This window comes from Bos taurus, chromosome 17 (genome assembly GCF_002263795.3).
Source record: "Bos taurus isolate L1 Dominette 01449 registration number 42190680 breed Hereford chromosome 17, ARS-UCD2.0, whole genome shotgun sequence".
NCBI lineage: Eukaryota > Metazoa > Chordata > Mammalia > Artiodactyla > Bovidae > Bos > Bos taurus.
In genome coordinates this window covers 13,198,513-13,212,020 of record NC_037344.1, presented here as the reverse complement: position 1 = coordinate 13,212,020, position 13,508 = coordinate 13,198,513, and the positions used below count along the sequence as shown (strand labels likewise).

The following is a 13,508-nucleotide window of genomic DNA, read 5'->3' as shown; positions in this document are numbered from 1 at the left end:
AAAAGGAACCCTCCTACATGTCCGATGGGAATGTAAGTTGGTGCAGCCACTATGGAGAACAATATGAGGAAGGAAGTGAAAGTTGCTCAGTAGTGTCCGACTCTTTGCAATCCTATGGACTATACAGTCCATGGAATTCTCCACTCCAGAAGGGATCTTCCCAACCCAGGGATTGAACCCAGGTCTCCCGCACTGCAGGTAGATTCTTTACCATACTGGAGTGGGTAGCCTATCCCTTCTCCAGGGGATCTTCCCAACCCAGGAACTGAACCAGGGTTCCCTGCATCACAGGCTCTACCAACTGAGCTATCAGGGAAGCCCTAGAGAATAATAGTATAAAGGTTCCTCAAAAAAGCTAAAACTTGAGTTACCATATGATCCAGGAACCCCAATGATGGGCATGTATCTGGAGAAAACTATAATTCAAAAAGACTGAGGCACCCCAATGTTCACTGCAGCACAATTTATAATAGTCAAAAGATGGAAGAAACTTAAATGTCCAAAGACAAATGGATAAAGAAGACATGGTATATATGCACAATGGAATATACACGAAATAATGCCATCCACAGCAACATGGATGAACCTAGAGATTATTATATTAAGTGAAGTAAGTCAGACAAAGACAAGTATCAAATGTCACTCACAAGTAGAATCTAACAAAATGATATAAATGAACTCATTTACAAAACAAATCCATGTATTAACAGAAAACAAACGTATGGCTGCCAGAGAAAATAGCAGGGCGGTGCGGGAGGGGAGGGCAGACAGATAAATTAGGAGTTTGGGATTAACATACATACACTATTGTGTATAAAATAAACAAGGACCTTTACCTGCTGGCTCAGACTGTAAAGCTCTGCCTGCAATGCAGAAGACCTGGGTTCAATCCCTGGGTCTGGAAGATCCCCTGGAGAAGGAAATGGCAACCCACTCCAGTACTCTTGCATGAAAAATCCCATGGACGGAGAAGCCTGGTAGGCTACAGTCCACGGGGTCGCCAAGAGTAGGACACAACTGAGCGACTTCACTTCACGTTACAACGACTACTCTGAACAGCTGAATTCAGTGATTATGCGCTGCCTTCAGCTGCTTTCACGCTATAGTGGCATTAACGAGTAGCTGCAACAGAGACCAGACGGCACAAAAGGCCTAAAAGATTTACTACCAGGTTTTTTCATAAGAAATGTGTTGATCTGTATTCTAGGACAATGAAAACAAACTAAAAATACTATACACAGAATGTTAAAAGAGATGGTGTATATGGAGCAAGATAAGCAAGTTGACTGGTTCCTATCTATCAATAAATTCAAAGCAACTGACAAACATATGGCTGTTTTTCATTTACACCAAAATTAAGCATTTCAAAACTGAAAGTGTCCTTAGAGGTAATAAGGTAAATAAAGTTTTCTTCCAAATGGAAGTATAAATATGAGAAGTTACATGAACGGTTTATAGCTAATGAACTTAACATCATCACTTCTGGTATACTTAAAGCAATTCATTAAGGCGTAAGCAAAGCATATTTTTCTGATATAAATCATACTGAAAACTATATCTGACAAATATCTACATAAAAGGAACTGTGTAAATACCATGAAGAATACATAAAGAAAACAACAAGGTCGTACTATATATAGCACAGAGACCTCTTAATACATTCAATACCCTATGATAAATCATAATGGAAAAGAATATTCTAAAAAAAGAACGTGTACATATATACATATACACACACATATAAGTGAATTACTTTGCTGTACGGCAGAAATTAACACAATGCTGTAAATCAACTACACTTCAACAAAAAGTATTGATTAAATGGAAAAAAAAAGAATTAATAAAGGATAACACAGAGTAAACTTAAAACACAGAATCTAATTGAGTAGAAAAGTAATCTCTGAGGCTTAAAAGAGCAGAGTTAAGTGTACTTCACTATAATTTTTATATTTAAATTTTCTGTCAATAAAATCAACTTCTTTGTCCACTTATAACCTATACAAATTGAAAAAAATTTTAAATGTATTACCTGAATTGTATGTTCACTAAATGAGGCTGGGATCCATCTGATTGCCAGTAAGTTTCTAGATTGTCATCTCGTAACTGATCCACTCCAAATCCTAAAATCACAAGTGACAATGAATTCTCATGAAAAAGAAAGAGCCATATATTCAAAATATAAAACTACTATATGTATTTGTCCAGCAAGTTTGATAAAGAGGATGGTCAGTTCACTTCAGTTCAGTCACTCAGTCGTGTCCGACTCTTTGCAACCCCAAGAATCGAAGCACGCCAGGCCTCCCTGTCCATCACCAACTCCCAGAGTTTACTCAAACTCACGTCTATCGAGTCGGTGATGCCATCCAGCCATCTCATCCTCTGTCGTCCCCTTTTCCTCCTGCCCTCAATCTCTCCCAGCATCAGAGTCTTTTCCAATGAGTCAACTCTTCACATCACGTGGCCAAAGTACTGGAGTTTCAGCTTTAGCATCAGTCCTTCCAAAGAACACCCAGGGCTGATCTCCTTTATAATGGACTGGTTGGATCTCCTTGCAGTCCAAGGGACTCTCAGGAGTCTTCTCCAACACCACAGATCAAAAGTATCAATTCTTCGGCGCTCAACATTCTTCACAGTCCAACTCTCACATCCATACATGACCACAGGAAAAACCATAGCGTTGACTAGATGGACCTTTGTTGGCAAAGTAATGTCTCTGCTTTTCAATATGCTATCTAAGTTGGTCAAAACTTTCCTTCCAAGGAGTAAGCATCTTTTAATTTCATGGCTGCAGTCACCATCTGCAGTGATTTTGGAGGCCAAAAAAATAAAGTCTGACACTGTTTCCCCATCTATTTGCCATGAAGTAATAGGACCAGATGCCATGATCTTAGTTTTCTGAATGTTGAGCTTTAAGTCAACTTTTTCACTCTCCTCTTTCACTTTCTTCAAGAGGCTTTTTAGTTCCTCTTCACTTTCTGCCATAAGCGTGGTGTCATCTGCATATCTGAGGTTATTGATATTTCTCCTGGCAATCTTGATTCCAGCTTGTGCTTCTTCCAGCCCAGGATGGTCAGTACTGTGTAATTTAAATTAACCAAAATTCTCCCATCCTCTTAACCAGACTTCAATTCTTAGAAGCATAAAAAATTAATAAACAGAAATCTCAGTTAAACAGAGTTGGGAGACCAGAGTGGGAGTTCTGACACCCTGTGACCATAACAGAACCAAAACGAAGAAGAAAGACTCCTCTCCTTTCCTGGCAAGGACTCAGCCAGTGAAAAGCCATGGGCTTTCTGTTTATTAAAGCCCTCCCCACTTCTTTTTCCTCCCTATAAAAGGGTGCTACTTCCCTTTATTGTGGGAACTTGCGCATGGTTTACTGTGGTTGCAGACCCTTAAATTGCAATGCTCTTCTGATCCTAAGCAAACCCATCTTTGCTGGAGAAATATCTGGCAGAATATTTATTTCAGAACAAATATTTAGAAGTGGCCCACATAGGGAATGGGGACCAGTCCAGGCCTCCAAAGGTCCAGGACTGGTGAGCAAACAGGTGCAATACCCACAGTGAACCCACTCACTGCTTTCTCGCTGACCCTGGAGTATGAAAGTAAGTCTTTCTCTTGATTCTGGGCACATGCCCTCTTAGCATTTGAAGCTCTCCAGGCTTTATTTGGGATCTATCTTAAGGTTTCATCTCTTCGGTTAAGGCTTCATCTCTTCAGTTAAGGCTTTGTTTTGTATACAAGTATTCATTTGGCAGGTCACTCTAATTTTGAGATCAGACTGTTTCAACCAAAGCTGGCTGAAAATACCTTTGGCCCATTCATTTGGGAACAGGGGCTGTTTCCCTGAAACTGTTCCAGTTTTCTTCATCGTACTCCTTTGGAAGGGACTCTCCTCTGGAAACTGGCTTAAAAAAGTCTGGCCTGCCTCCTCCAAACCAAGCTGTCTCCTTCAAACTGGCTGAAATTAGCCTGCAAGTTGTTTGAATTGAGCTGTCTGTGCTGTAAGCTGTTTGGAAATTGTTCTTTTACTCCAGAGAAAACCTTCAGAGAAATGAGATCCTAGTGATCTAAACATTTTGAGTGTGCCCGCCCCCTGGGAGGACTCCAGATGATTTTATGTTTAAAAGCCCAAGTCCTTCCTCAGGCACATTTCTAACTAAATGGACCAACTTGACCAAAGGCAATTAAAAATATCAATGGCCATTACAGAGAACTTTTGAGATTCCTAACTTAATTTCCTTAGAGCTGAATCGGACTACAATAGCTCAAAAATTTCCAGAACTGAGTGTAATGCTTATTTTGGTTGGTATTTTGAGGCTCCGCAACATTATCAGGAGTCTAAAATGGTCTCTCTGCAAAATCAAATTTTAAGATGAACTGAGGCAAACAAATGATTAAAGAAAGATAAAATGGCTCCTGAAGCCTCAGGCTCTTCTTCCTTGGCTGCTTGTAGGCGTCACCTCAGGCACTATCTTGTCACCCTCCCGTAGCTCCTGTGGCCAGACTCCACCTCTGGTGCCATCTTCCTCTTTCTCTTCTGTGCTGACAACACCTCCTCTGTTCCTTTAATTCCCCCATACTAATTCTCTCGCCAACCTTCCCCTTGTCTCTTAAACTCTGCCAACTCCCTTTTCTTTAGAATTTATCAGAATGTTCCTCTTTAAGCCTCCTAAGGCTCTAAAGGCTAAACCCTTAATTTCTTTTTTTTTTTGTGGGGGGAGGGAAGAAGTATGTCTTCTCTTTATTTTTTTTTAATGTATTTTAATTGGAAGCTAACTACAATATTGTGGTAGGTTTTGCCATACATTGACATGAATCAGCCCTGGGTGTACATGTGTTCCCCATCCTGAACCCCCTCCTACCTCCCTCCCTATCCCATCCCTCTGAGTCATCCCAATGCACCAGCCCTGAGCGCCCTGCCTCATGCATCGAACCTGGACTGGTGATCTATTTCACATATGATAATATACATTAAACCCTTAATTTCTTATAATTCCCAGACCAAAACTGAACTGCAAGCCAAACTGATCCCAAGCCAAAAAGTATCCCAAAGTAATTGAAGATTCTTACATATTTGCTAAGGAATTTAGTACAGTCATTAAAATTTACCAACCTGGTTTCTCTGATTCCTATCAACTAGTTCAAAGATAACTGGTGAGGGCCAGGGCCAGCACTGGATGAAAACCACTAACTGAGAAAATCCTGAAAGGTCTCTAGAATTATAACTGGGAAACCATGCTGCCAACTTATTATGTGACCAGCCTCAAGCAACCGATAAACAGCTTCATTGAGCCATCACCGGGGCTTTTCCAAAGCCTGCTGATTGGAACAAAATTCAGACTTGCATACAAAAATCTGATGAACCTCCTTATGATTATCATAATCAACTTCTAATTGTTTCTGAAGAAAATTCTGGCCTTCCATCTGAATGTTGATCCCACTCAGGTCACCTCTACTTCTGTTTATTAATGGGCTGACTCTTGCCCTTCTAGTAAAAAGGACCAGGATAGAATGGAAAACTATGTTCACTCCAGATACAGTTAATCTGGTGAGCTAATTCTCTTGCATTTTAGATGAGTTATCTCAAAGGAAGACTGCCTAAATTCTTAATTCTCAATTCTAGCAAATGAAGGCTCCTAGACAGAACCAAAGCCCTCCTAGTTTCTGCTACTATTGCCAAGAGTTACAACACTGGAAAAGAGACTATTCCAAACTGAAGCCCTTTAGGTGCTTTCAGCCCTCTAATCAGCCTTTCCAGTGTCCTCCCAATTTTCAACGATAGGGGTCTAAGGAGCTACAGGGACTCTTCTCAATCCTCTCAGCCAGTCTGGAGAGACATTTCTCCAGATTGAGAAGCAATCTCTTCCAGTTCCGACAGTGGAGCCACTCTCTATACCCCACTACTATAAAACAGCCCCTGTCTCAGAGAACTCACAGTTCAAATAATGGGGATCTGTGATCACCCTCAGGAGGTTCCTGAACTTTTCCCTTTTGTCTAGGCCTTTTCAAGAGTTCAGACTTTTTTTCCCCTCAGTTCCTCCACCACTATTTATTTATTAGGGGCCGAGACTTCTTAAGAGAGTTATCATGCCAGAATTTCTTTCTTCCAAAAGGGAAAATTATTAGACACTGACAGCAGCAAAATAACAAAGTATTATTTAATTTAATTAAATAATAATTCAATTATTATTATTTCAATTCAATTATTTAATTCAAAATAATTAAAATTTGAATTTAAATGACCCTTTGACCCTTTTAACAGTTAATTAAATGATCCTTTAATTAAATGACGCTTTGACATCTTTTGTTTGCTCCATCTCTGATGGTACTAGAGCAGATTTCAGAAACACCGAGCATTTTGTCCCTATTAAATCAACTACCACCCTCCTTATGGGCAAAATCTTCAACTGATACTAACAAAATCCATAGCATATCTCCCATCAAGATTCAAACAACTCCTCAAAACCTCTTCCTAGAATTAATCAATACCTTATAAGTAAAAACGTCTTTCAAGGCATAAAGCCAATAATACAAGATTATAAGGTTCAAGACCCCATTACCCCTATAAAAACTCCCATTTTATTGGTAGAGGTTTGTCCAGGACCCACTAGCAATAAGCAACACTGTTATTTATCCCTGGACGCCTTGCTGTTTCTAATCCCCCCATTCCCATCAGGAATAAATTCTTTAACTGTAACTGATTTACGCAGTGCATTCTTTAGTACTCCAGCTGATGAAGGGAGCCAATACCTTTTTGCCTTCATTTGGGAAGAAATACAAGTCACCTAGATAATAAAGCCTCAGGGTTTTACTGAGGCTCCTTCTTTTTTTCTCACAAATCCCAAAGGCTGGTCTGGATGACATAAAAGTCCCTGGGGATTCTGTCTGCTTTGTTGCAACATGTGAAGGATTTGCTTCTTTGTGCTCCTTCTCAAGATTTCTCACAGGAAAAGAGCCACCACTTAAAGCTCTCAGCCTTAAACCCTGTGGAAGAGGGATACTCTCCACTTGCCTTAGAGCCATTGCAGCCACTGCCCTTTTGGTTAAGGTCAGCAAAAAAATCATTGTGGAATCCCCTTTAACCACTTTGGTACCTGATGCAGTAGCTCTCCTGAATTCTCATACTTAACATTTCTCAATCAGCTGCCTCACCTCCTAAAATGTCCTTTGTACACTGTTCCTCAAATAACTCTCTTACACTGTAAAAGCCTGAACTCAGGACTCTGCTCCTGTCACTAATGAAGTCCTTCACAACTGCTTAATGCTGACAGACCACATCCTGACTCCTTATGATGACCTACAGTAAATTCCTCTAGGTAACTTTGACTTCTCATGGTTCACTGATGCTTATTTAAAAGGTGACAATGGCAAATATTGTGCTGGGTAAGCAATTACAATTCCTCTTGATGCTGTTGAGGCAGCATCTTTATTATGGCTGCTGCTGCTAAGTCGCTTCAGTCGTGTCCGACTCTGTGCAACCCCATAGACAGCAGCCCACCACGCTCTGCTGTCCCTGGGGTTCTCCAGGCAAGAACACTGGAGTGGGTTGCCATTTCCTTCTCCATTGCGTGAAAGTGAAAAGTGAAAGTGAAGTCGCTCAGTCGCGTCCGACTTGTAGCGACCCCATGGACTGCAGCCTACCAGGCTCCTCCATCCATGGGATTTTCTAGGCAAGAGTACTGGTTACTATGGCTACTTCAGCCCAAAAGGCTGAATTATATACTCTTACATGATCCTGTACTTTAACCAAAGACAAAGCTGCTGATACTTAGTGATAGTAGATATGCTTTCAGAGTAGCTCATGATTTTGAAATGTTGTGAAACCAACATGATTTCCTTAATTACAGCAGAAATAAAATTTAAAATGGCCCCTAAGTTCAGAAATTATTGAATGTGATACTTTTACCTCTGCTTTAGCTATTAAGAACTTGGGGGAATTCTAAACATGACTCTCTGTAAACTAAGGGAAATCACCTTGCTGATATTTCTGTAGGAATGCTGCCATTAAAGGGACCAACAGAAAAAAAAATAATAAAAAAATAATAAAAAAAAAATAAAGGGACCAACAGCAATCAAACCTGTGTCATGGTCTACAAGGATATTTCTCCAAATGGTAATTTAGAAAAACTGTCTAGAACCCAACAGTTGGCCTCAGAAAAGAAAAAAACAAGACTGAAAATTCAGTAATTGTTTGATAAAAAGAGAAAGCTCTGGTTTGAACCAAATAATAACCCAGTTTTACTAGAGACTCAAATTCCCACTCCCCACCACTGTCCTATTGATCTACTGACATAATGAGAGTCCTCATGCATCAATACTGGTGAGAAAACATTAACAAGGCTACAAAGAGTGCCTACCTCACTTGTCCACTTGTTTGAAGTACAATCCAGGGAAGCTTGTTTGTACTGCTCCTGTACATATTAAACTGCTTAATGGACCATTCGAGGTCTAGCAAATGGATCACATACAACTTCTTCTGTCTTGCTGATATAAATGTTTTAGTCATGGTCTGTATGTTTTTTTACAAGACTGAAGCCTTACATATAAGCTACTCCTTTTCTGTGGCTTAAGCCCTTTAGCAAATCATTTTTCCTACCTAAGAGGTTCTTCTTGAATTTTACAGTGATTGAAGAACCCAATATACTGGCCAGGTATTTCAACAAGTCGACATGCTTTGGCCAATCTTATAGCACTTGTATCATGCTTACCACCCTTGATCATCTAGTTTAGTTGAATGCACAAAAGGCATTAAGACTCAACTGGCAAAATTTGTACAGTCCCTCCAAATACTGTGGCCAGAAGCACTGTGATTGGTCCTTCTAAGTCTCAGACCCACTCATAAACTCTAGCCCTTTGACAAAATCATGAAATGCCCAGTGCACTTGGCTCCTGCATCTTCTGACCCACAACCAATATAAGGAGAGGCGCTCCAGTACTGCAAAGGCCTAACTGCTTCTATTAAGAATAACCCTGCTTTGGTACAGCAACCTTTCCACAGTCTGCTCCTGGGAGACGAAGACCTTAAGCATCATACCTTACAACTTAAAGATTTCATCTATTGCAAAACATACCTCCAGAAGAACTCTTCAACACTGCTGGAAAGGACCCTATCAGTACTGCTAACCAATCTTTGTGCCAACAAACTCTAAGAAACAGGCTCTTAGATTCACATGATTCACCTTGTCCACCAAACTTGAGAAAGCTCTCAATCAAAAGAGGGAAATGCAAAACATTAAACAGAAACCTCAATTAAACAGAGCTGGGAGACCAGAAGGGAGAGCTGACATGCCCTGGGACCATAGCAGAGCCAAACAGGAAGAAGAAAGACTCTTATTCTTCCCTAGCAGGGACTCAGCCAATGAAAAGCCATGGATTCTTTGTTTACTACAGACTCCCCCCGCTTCCTTTTCTTTATTAAAGTATGCTTCTTCCCCTGTCACATGGGAACTTGCATGTGGCTTTCCACGGCTGAAAATCCCCAAACCACAATTTTCTGCTAATGCTGAATAAACCCCTTTGTTGGAGAAATATCTCCAAGTCCATTCATTTCAGGTCAAAAGAAAACATATTTGCACACAAAAGTTATTAGGACCACATTTTCTTGGTTGTTGCTTTAATTTTTTAAGAAGAACTTCTAAATATATTCTGAAGTATGTATTCAAACCCAGTTTCTTAAACTTTTTACAAGCTGATAATAAGAATGACCCACATGTCCTACAAAACCCTCAGAAATAAAACAGGTTTTATTAAGTTCACTATGTCAAGAAGCAACAGTTAGAACCAGATATGAACAGCAGACTGGTTCAAAACTGGGAAAGGAGTACTTCAAGGCTGTATATTCTCACCCTGCTTATTTAACTTCTATGCAGAGTACATCATGCAAAATGCTGGGATGGACGAAGCACAAGCTGGAATCAAGATTGCCAGGAGAAATATCAATAACCTCAGATACGCAGATGACACTCCCCTTATGGCAGAAAGCGATGGAGAACTAAAGAGCCTCTTGATGAAGGTAAAAGAGAACAGTGAAAAAGCTGACTTAAAACTCAACATTTAAAAAAAACTAAAATCATGGCATCCAGTCCCATCACTTCATGGCAAACAGATGGGGAAACAATGGAAACAATGAGAGACTTTATTTTCCTGGGCTCCGAAATCACTGCAGATGGTGACTGCAGCCATGCAATTAAAAGACACTTGCTCCTTGGAAGAAATGCTATGACAAAATGAGACAGTATATTAAAAAGCAGAGACATTACTTTGCAGACCAAGGTCCATATAGTCAAAGCTATTGTTTTTCTAGTAGTCATGTATGGATGTGAAAGCTGGACCACTGAACAACTGAACAACAACAATGCCATACTTAATGTGACAAGAAAAAGAGACAACTTAAAAATATTGTCAAAAGTCATATACATTTTGAAACCAAGTGCTTCTGATTAACATCCAATTAATCAAAAATTAAATTTACCCAGAATTCTAAATTATCCAGTCATTCTAGATAATGGAAAACTATCCTATATAGTTCTTCCTGATTAAAACCACAATAACTTACACTAATCAAAACATAATTTTCTCGTGGCTGATTCATGTTGGTGTATGGCAAAAACCACAATACTGTAATTACCCTCTAATTAAATAATTTTTGACGAAAGATAATTTTCTGATATGTATTAAATTAAGCTGAATCTACTAAATCCATTTCAACTATCATCTGAGTGAGATACTGAATATTTCCAAAGAAAAAAATGACAGTTTTGCAAAGCCATCTACTACCAACCATGCTATCGCAGTGAGGTAAATCTGTATCTCCCAAAGACTGATACTAACATTTTGGAAGTATATTAAAATTCTCCCTTCTATCAGTGCTCTCCTGAATTACTGCATGGCTCTTAACTCAGTTCTTTACCTCGAATCTTGCCTCACTTCAGGCCATCCTCCACAATTCTCAAATGTGAACACTGTGCTGTTGTGCTAAAATTGTTCAGTGGCACATACTACATATACAATGAAATACGAACGGCTTAACAAAGTCCCCTCTGATCAGCTCTCTTCCTAACTAGTTCCACCTATGCTCCTCCGCTCTGTTCTAGGCTTACTGACTATCCACAATTCTTTGAAAGCACCATGTTCTCATAGCAGCTAGGCTCTACATCTTTGCACAGACCATTCTTCTTGCCCCCAGGTCCTTCCTCAGTGACCTTCTACCTTACCCCCTCACTCCAGATGTGAATCACCTCCATAAACACGTCCCTGATCCTCCACGGCGATCCTCCTGGCCTCTTCTCCGGCCACCACTGCACTGAGCCCACACTTGTGGAAAGCAGTATGACCTAGTGCAGACTGGCTACCTTGAATCCCAGCATCCCCACTTACCAGGTGATGTTTGCCAGGTTACTTAATTTTTCTGGGCTCTAGTTTCCTGATTTGGAAAGCGATTAAAAAAAATAACAGTAAATAATACTTCATACGACTTTCAGAGACTTTACTGAGATGGTTTATTTTATACATGCAAAGTACTTAAAACAGAACCTCACTCTAAAAGTTATCCATGACTACATTGTATAATAATGACTAATTATTACTTTCTCCACTAGACTGTGAACTCCTTGACAATAAGGTCTTTTTTTATTTTTTAATCTCTAACAGTGTTAGAGATTTCAGCAACTGTCTGCTGACTTAGGCTGAAAAACATCTTACTATAAAGAACCAAAGTAAAAGTTTAACAACTTTCTCAGGCTGTTTCTCATTAATAAAGAGTATTCCGTCATTCATGACATGTAAAACGATAATCACATAATTATACTTCACTGGTGAAGCCAAAGCTGTAAGTCACAGACATGAAACACATGACGGTGCACTGATGAATTTCATGACTTTCCCACCCAACGCGATTGTAAGTGATCCCAGCGTTCTTCTGGCAGTGTCAGCTACTGGTCTGCCCTGCAGCCCCAACATGTCAGACAGTGGGGGCATATTCAGGGAACCAATGACTTACTTCTATGTGCTGCCCTCTGCCAAGCCCCACAGCATAAAACAGTGTGAACTGGCACTGATTCCTACCCTGTTACTGAGATTAGCATGGCACCAATTGAATTATGCTACTAAGTAAAGCAACATAAGATACTCAATTTGAGTAAATTCACAGAAACATTTGGTGTTATAGAGAATATTAGAAACTTCTGAAGCAGTCTAGAACTTATGAAGCTGGAAAAAGGCACCACCCTTACTCAAACAACAAAAAATGGCTAGATAAACTAAAATCTCATAATTTTTCTTGGAGACATGAACCCTTAAAATTATGCAGCAACCAAATACCCTGAAACCCAAGAAGGATAGTTTGCAGGTTAGGAGAGAAAGGATGGACAGCCAGTCCCAACTGTGGTAGAGCATGGGAGGAAGGAACAACGACCCAATACACACATAAAAAGGAATTAGGTAGAACTTCAACAAACTGCTAAAGGCTAAGTGTGGGCTATCATAGAAAAATAGCAGCCCTGGGAGTCTCACACACAAGGTGAATTCACACTGACTCTTAGATTCTTTTCTAAGAGCCCTCACTGTGCACATAAGAGGACACTTTGCCGGGAGAACAGGAAATTGGAAAGTCAGCAGTGCAAGCATGGAGGAGGGGACTGACTACCACTGCAGGAAAAGCAAAAACCCCTCCTCCCCTCAAAGCCTCTCTCCTACAGAAAAAGAACTTAAGCCGCTAAGGGAAGAGAGTCAAACCTGCTGACTCCGGCACACAGAACAGATACAGACTTGCTGGGAAAGAAGGAAAGAAAAAAACGCTATACTCTTGGAAAAGGAGCAGGAACACTCCTTCCTCTGGAACAGGACAGAAAACTCTCCCCTAGGAAAGATAGGAGTTTCACTATCATAGGTGAAAGTGAGGTGAGAGTCGCTCAGTCGTGTCCAACTCTTTGCGACCCCATGGACTAGACAGCCCATGGAATTCTCCAGGCCAGAACACTGGAGTGGGTAGCCTTTCCCTTCTCTAGGGCATCTTCCCAACCTAGGGATCGAACCCATGTTGCAGGCGGATTCTGTACCAGCTGAGCCACAAAGACCAGTTTCACTATCATAGGTAGGAGGGACCAAAATGCTGAGAAGGTCCCATCCTGAAGACCAGGTACACAAGAGCTATCTAGGATTGAAGTCGGACTAGAAAAACAGAGAAGTCCTGCCTCTGATCCTCTGCACTGAGTAACAACCATCACATTTTACCACTGGAGGCAGGGCAAGAGCATGGAGACAGACACCCTTGAAGCCCAGGGATAGAGAGATAACTGAAAACGATTATGGAGGAGGAATACTAAGAAAACTCCTCTGGCACAACTGCCCCTGCCACAAACACTGGAATCTTTAGAGGAATCTGAAGCCTGTGATACTGAAGGTAACCATAACAAAACAGAACAAAAAAAAAAAACACCAATCTAAAACCCAGGTCAATTCCTTACTCAACTTCCACTATAAAAGTCTGACAGAAAAGAGGTAAT

The 13,508-nt window shown here is 40.4% G+C and overlaps 1 protein-coding gene across 5 annotated transcripts in view; it reads right to left on the bottom strand.

The window, feature by feature from the left end:
* Positions 1–13,508, bottom strand: part of ANAPC10 (anaphase promoting complex subunit 10) — an 83,007-nt gene that overhangs the window by 57,705 nt on the left and 11,794 nt on the right. For all 5 annotated transcript variants that reach the window (XM_005217513.5, NM_001080357.2, XM_010813723.4 and 2 more), the window contains 1 exon segment: positions 2,030–2,120. In XM_005217513.5, the coding sequence (XP_005217570.1) occupies positions 2,030–2,120 (91 nt within the window).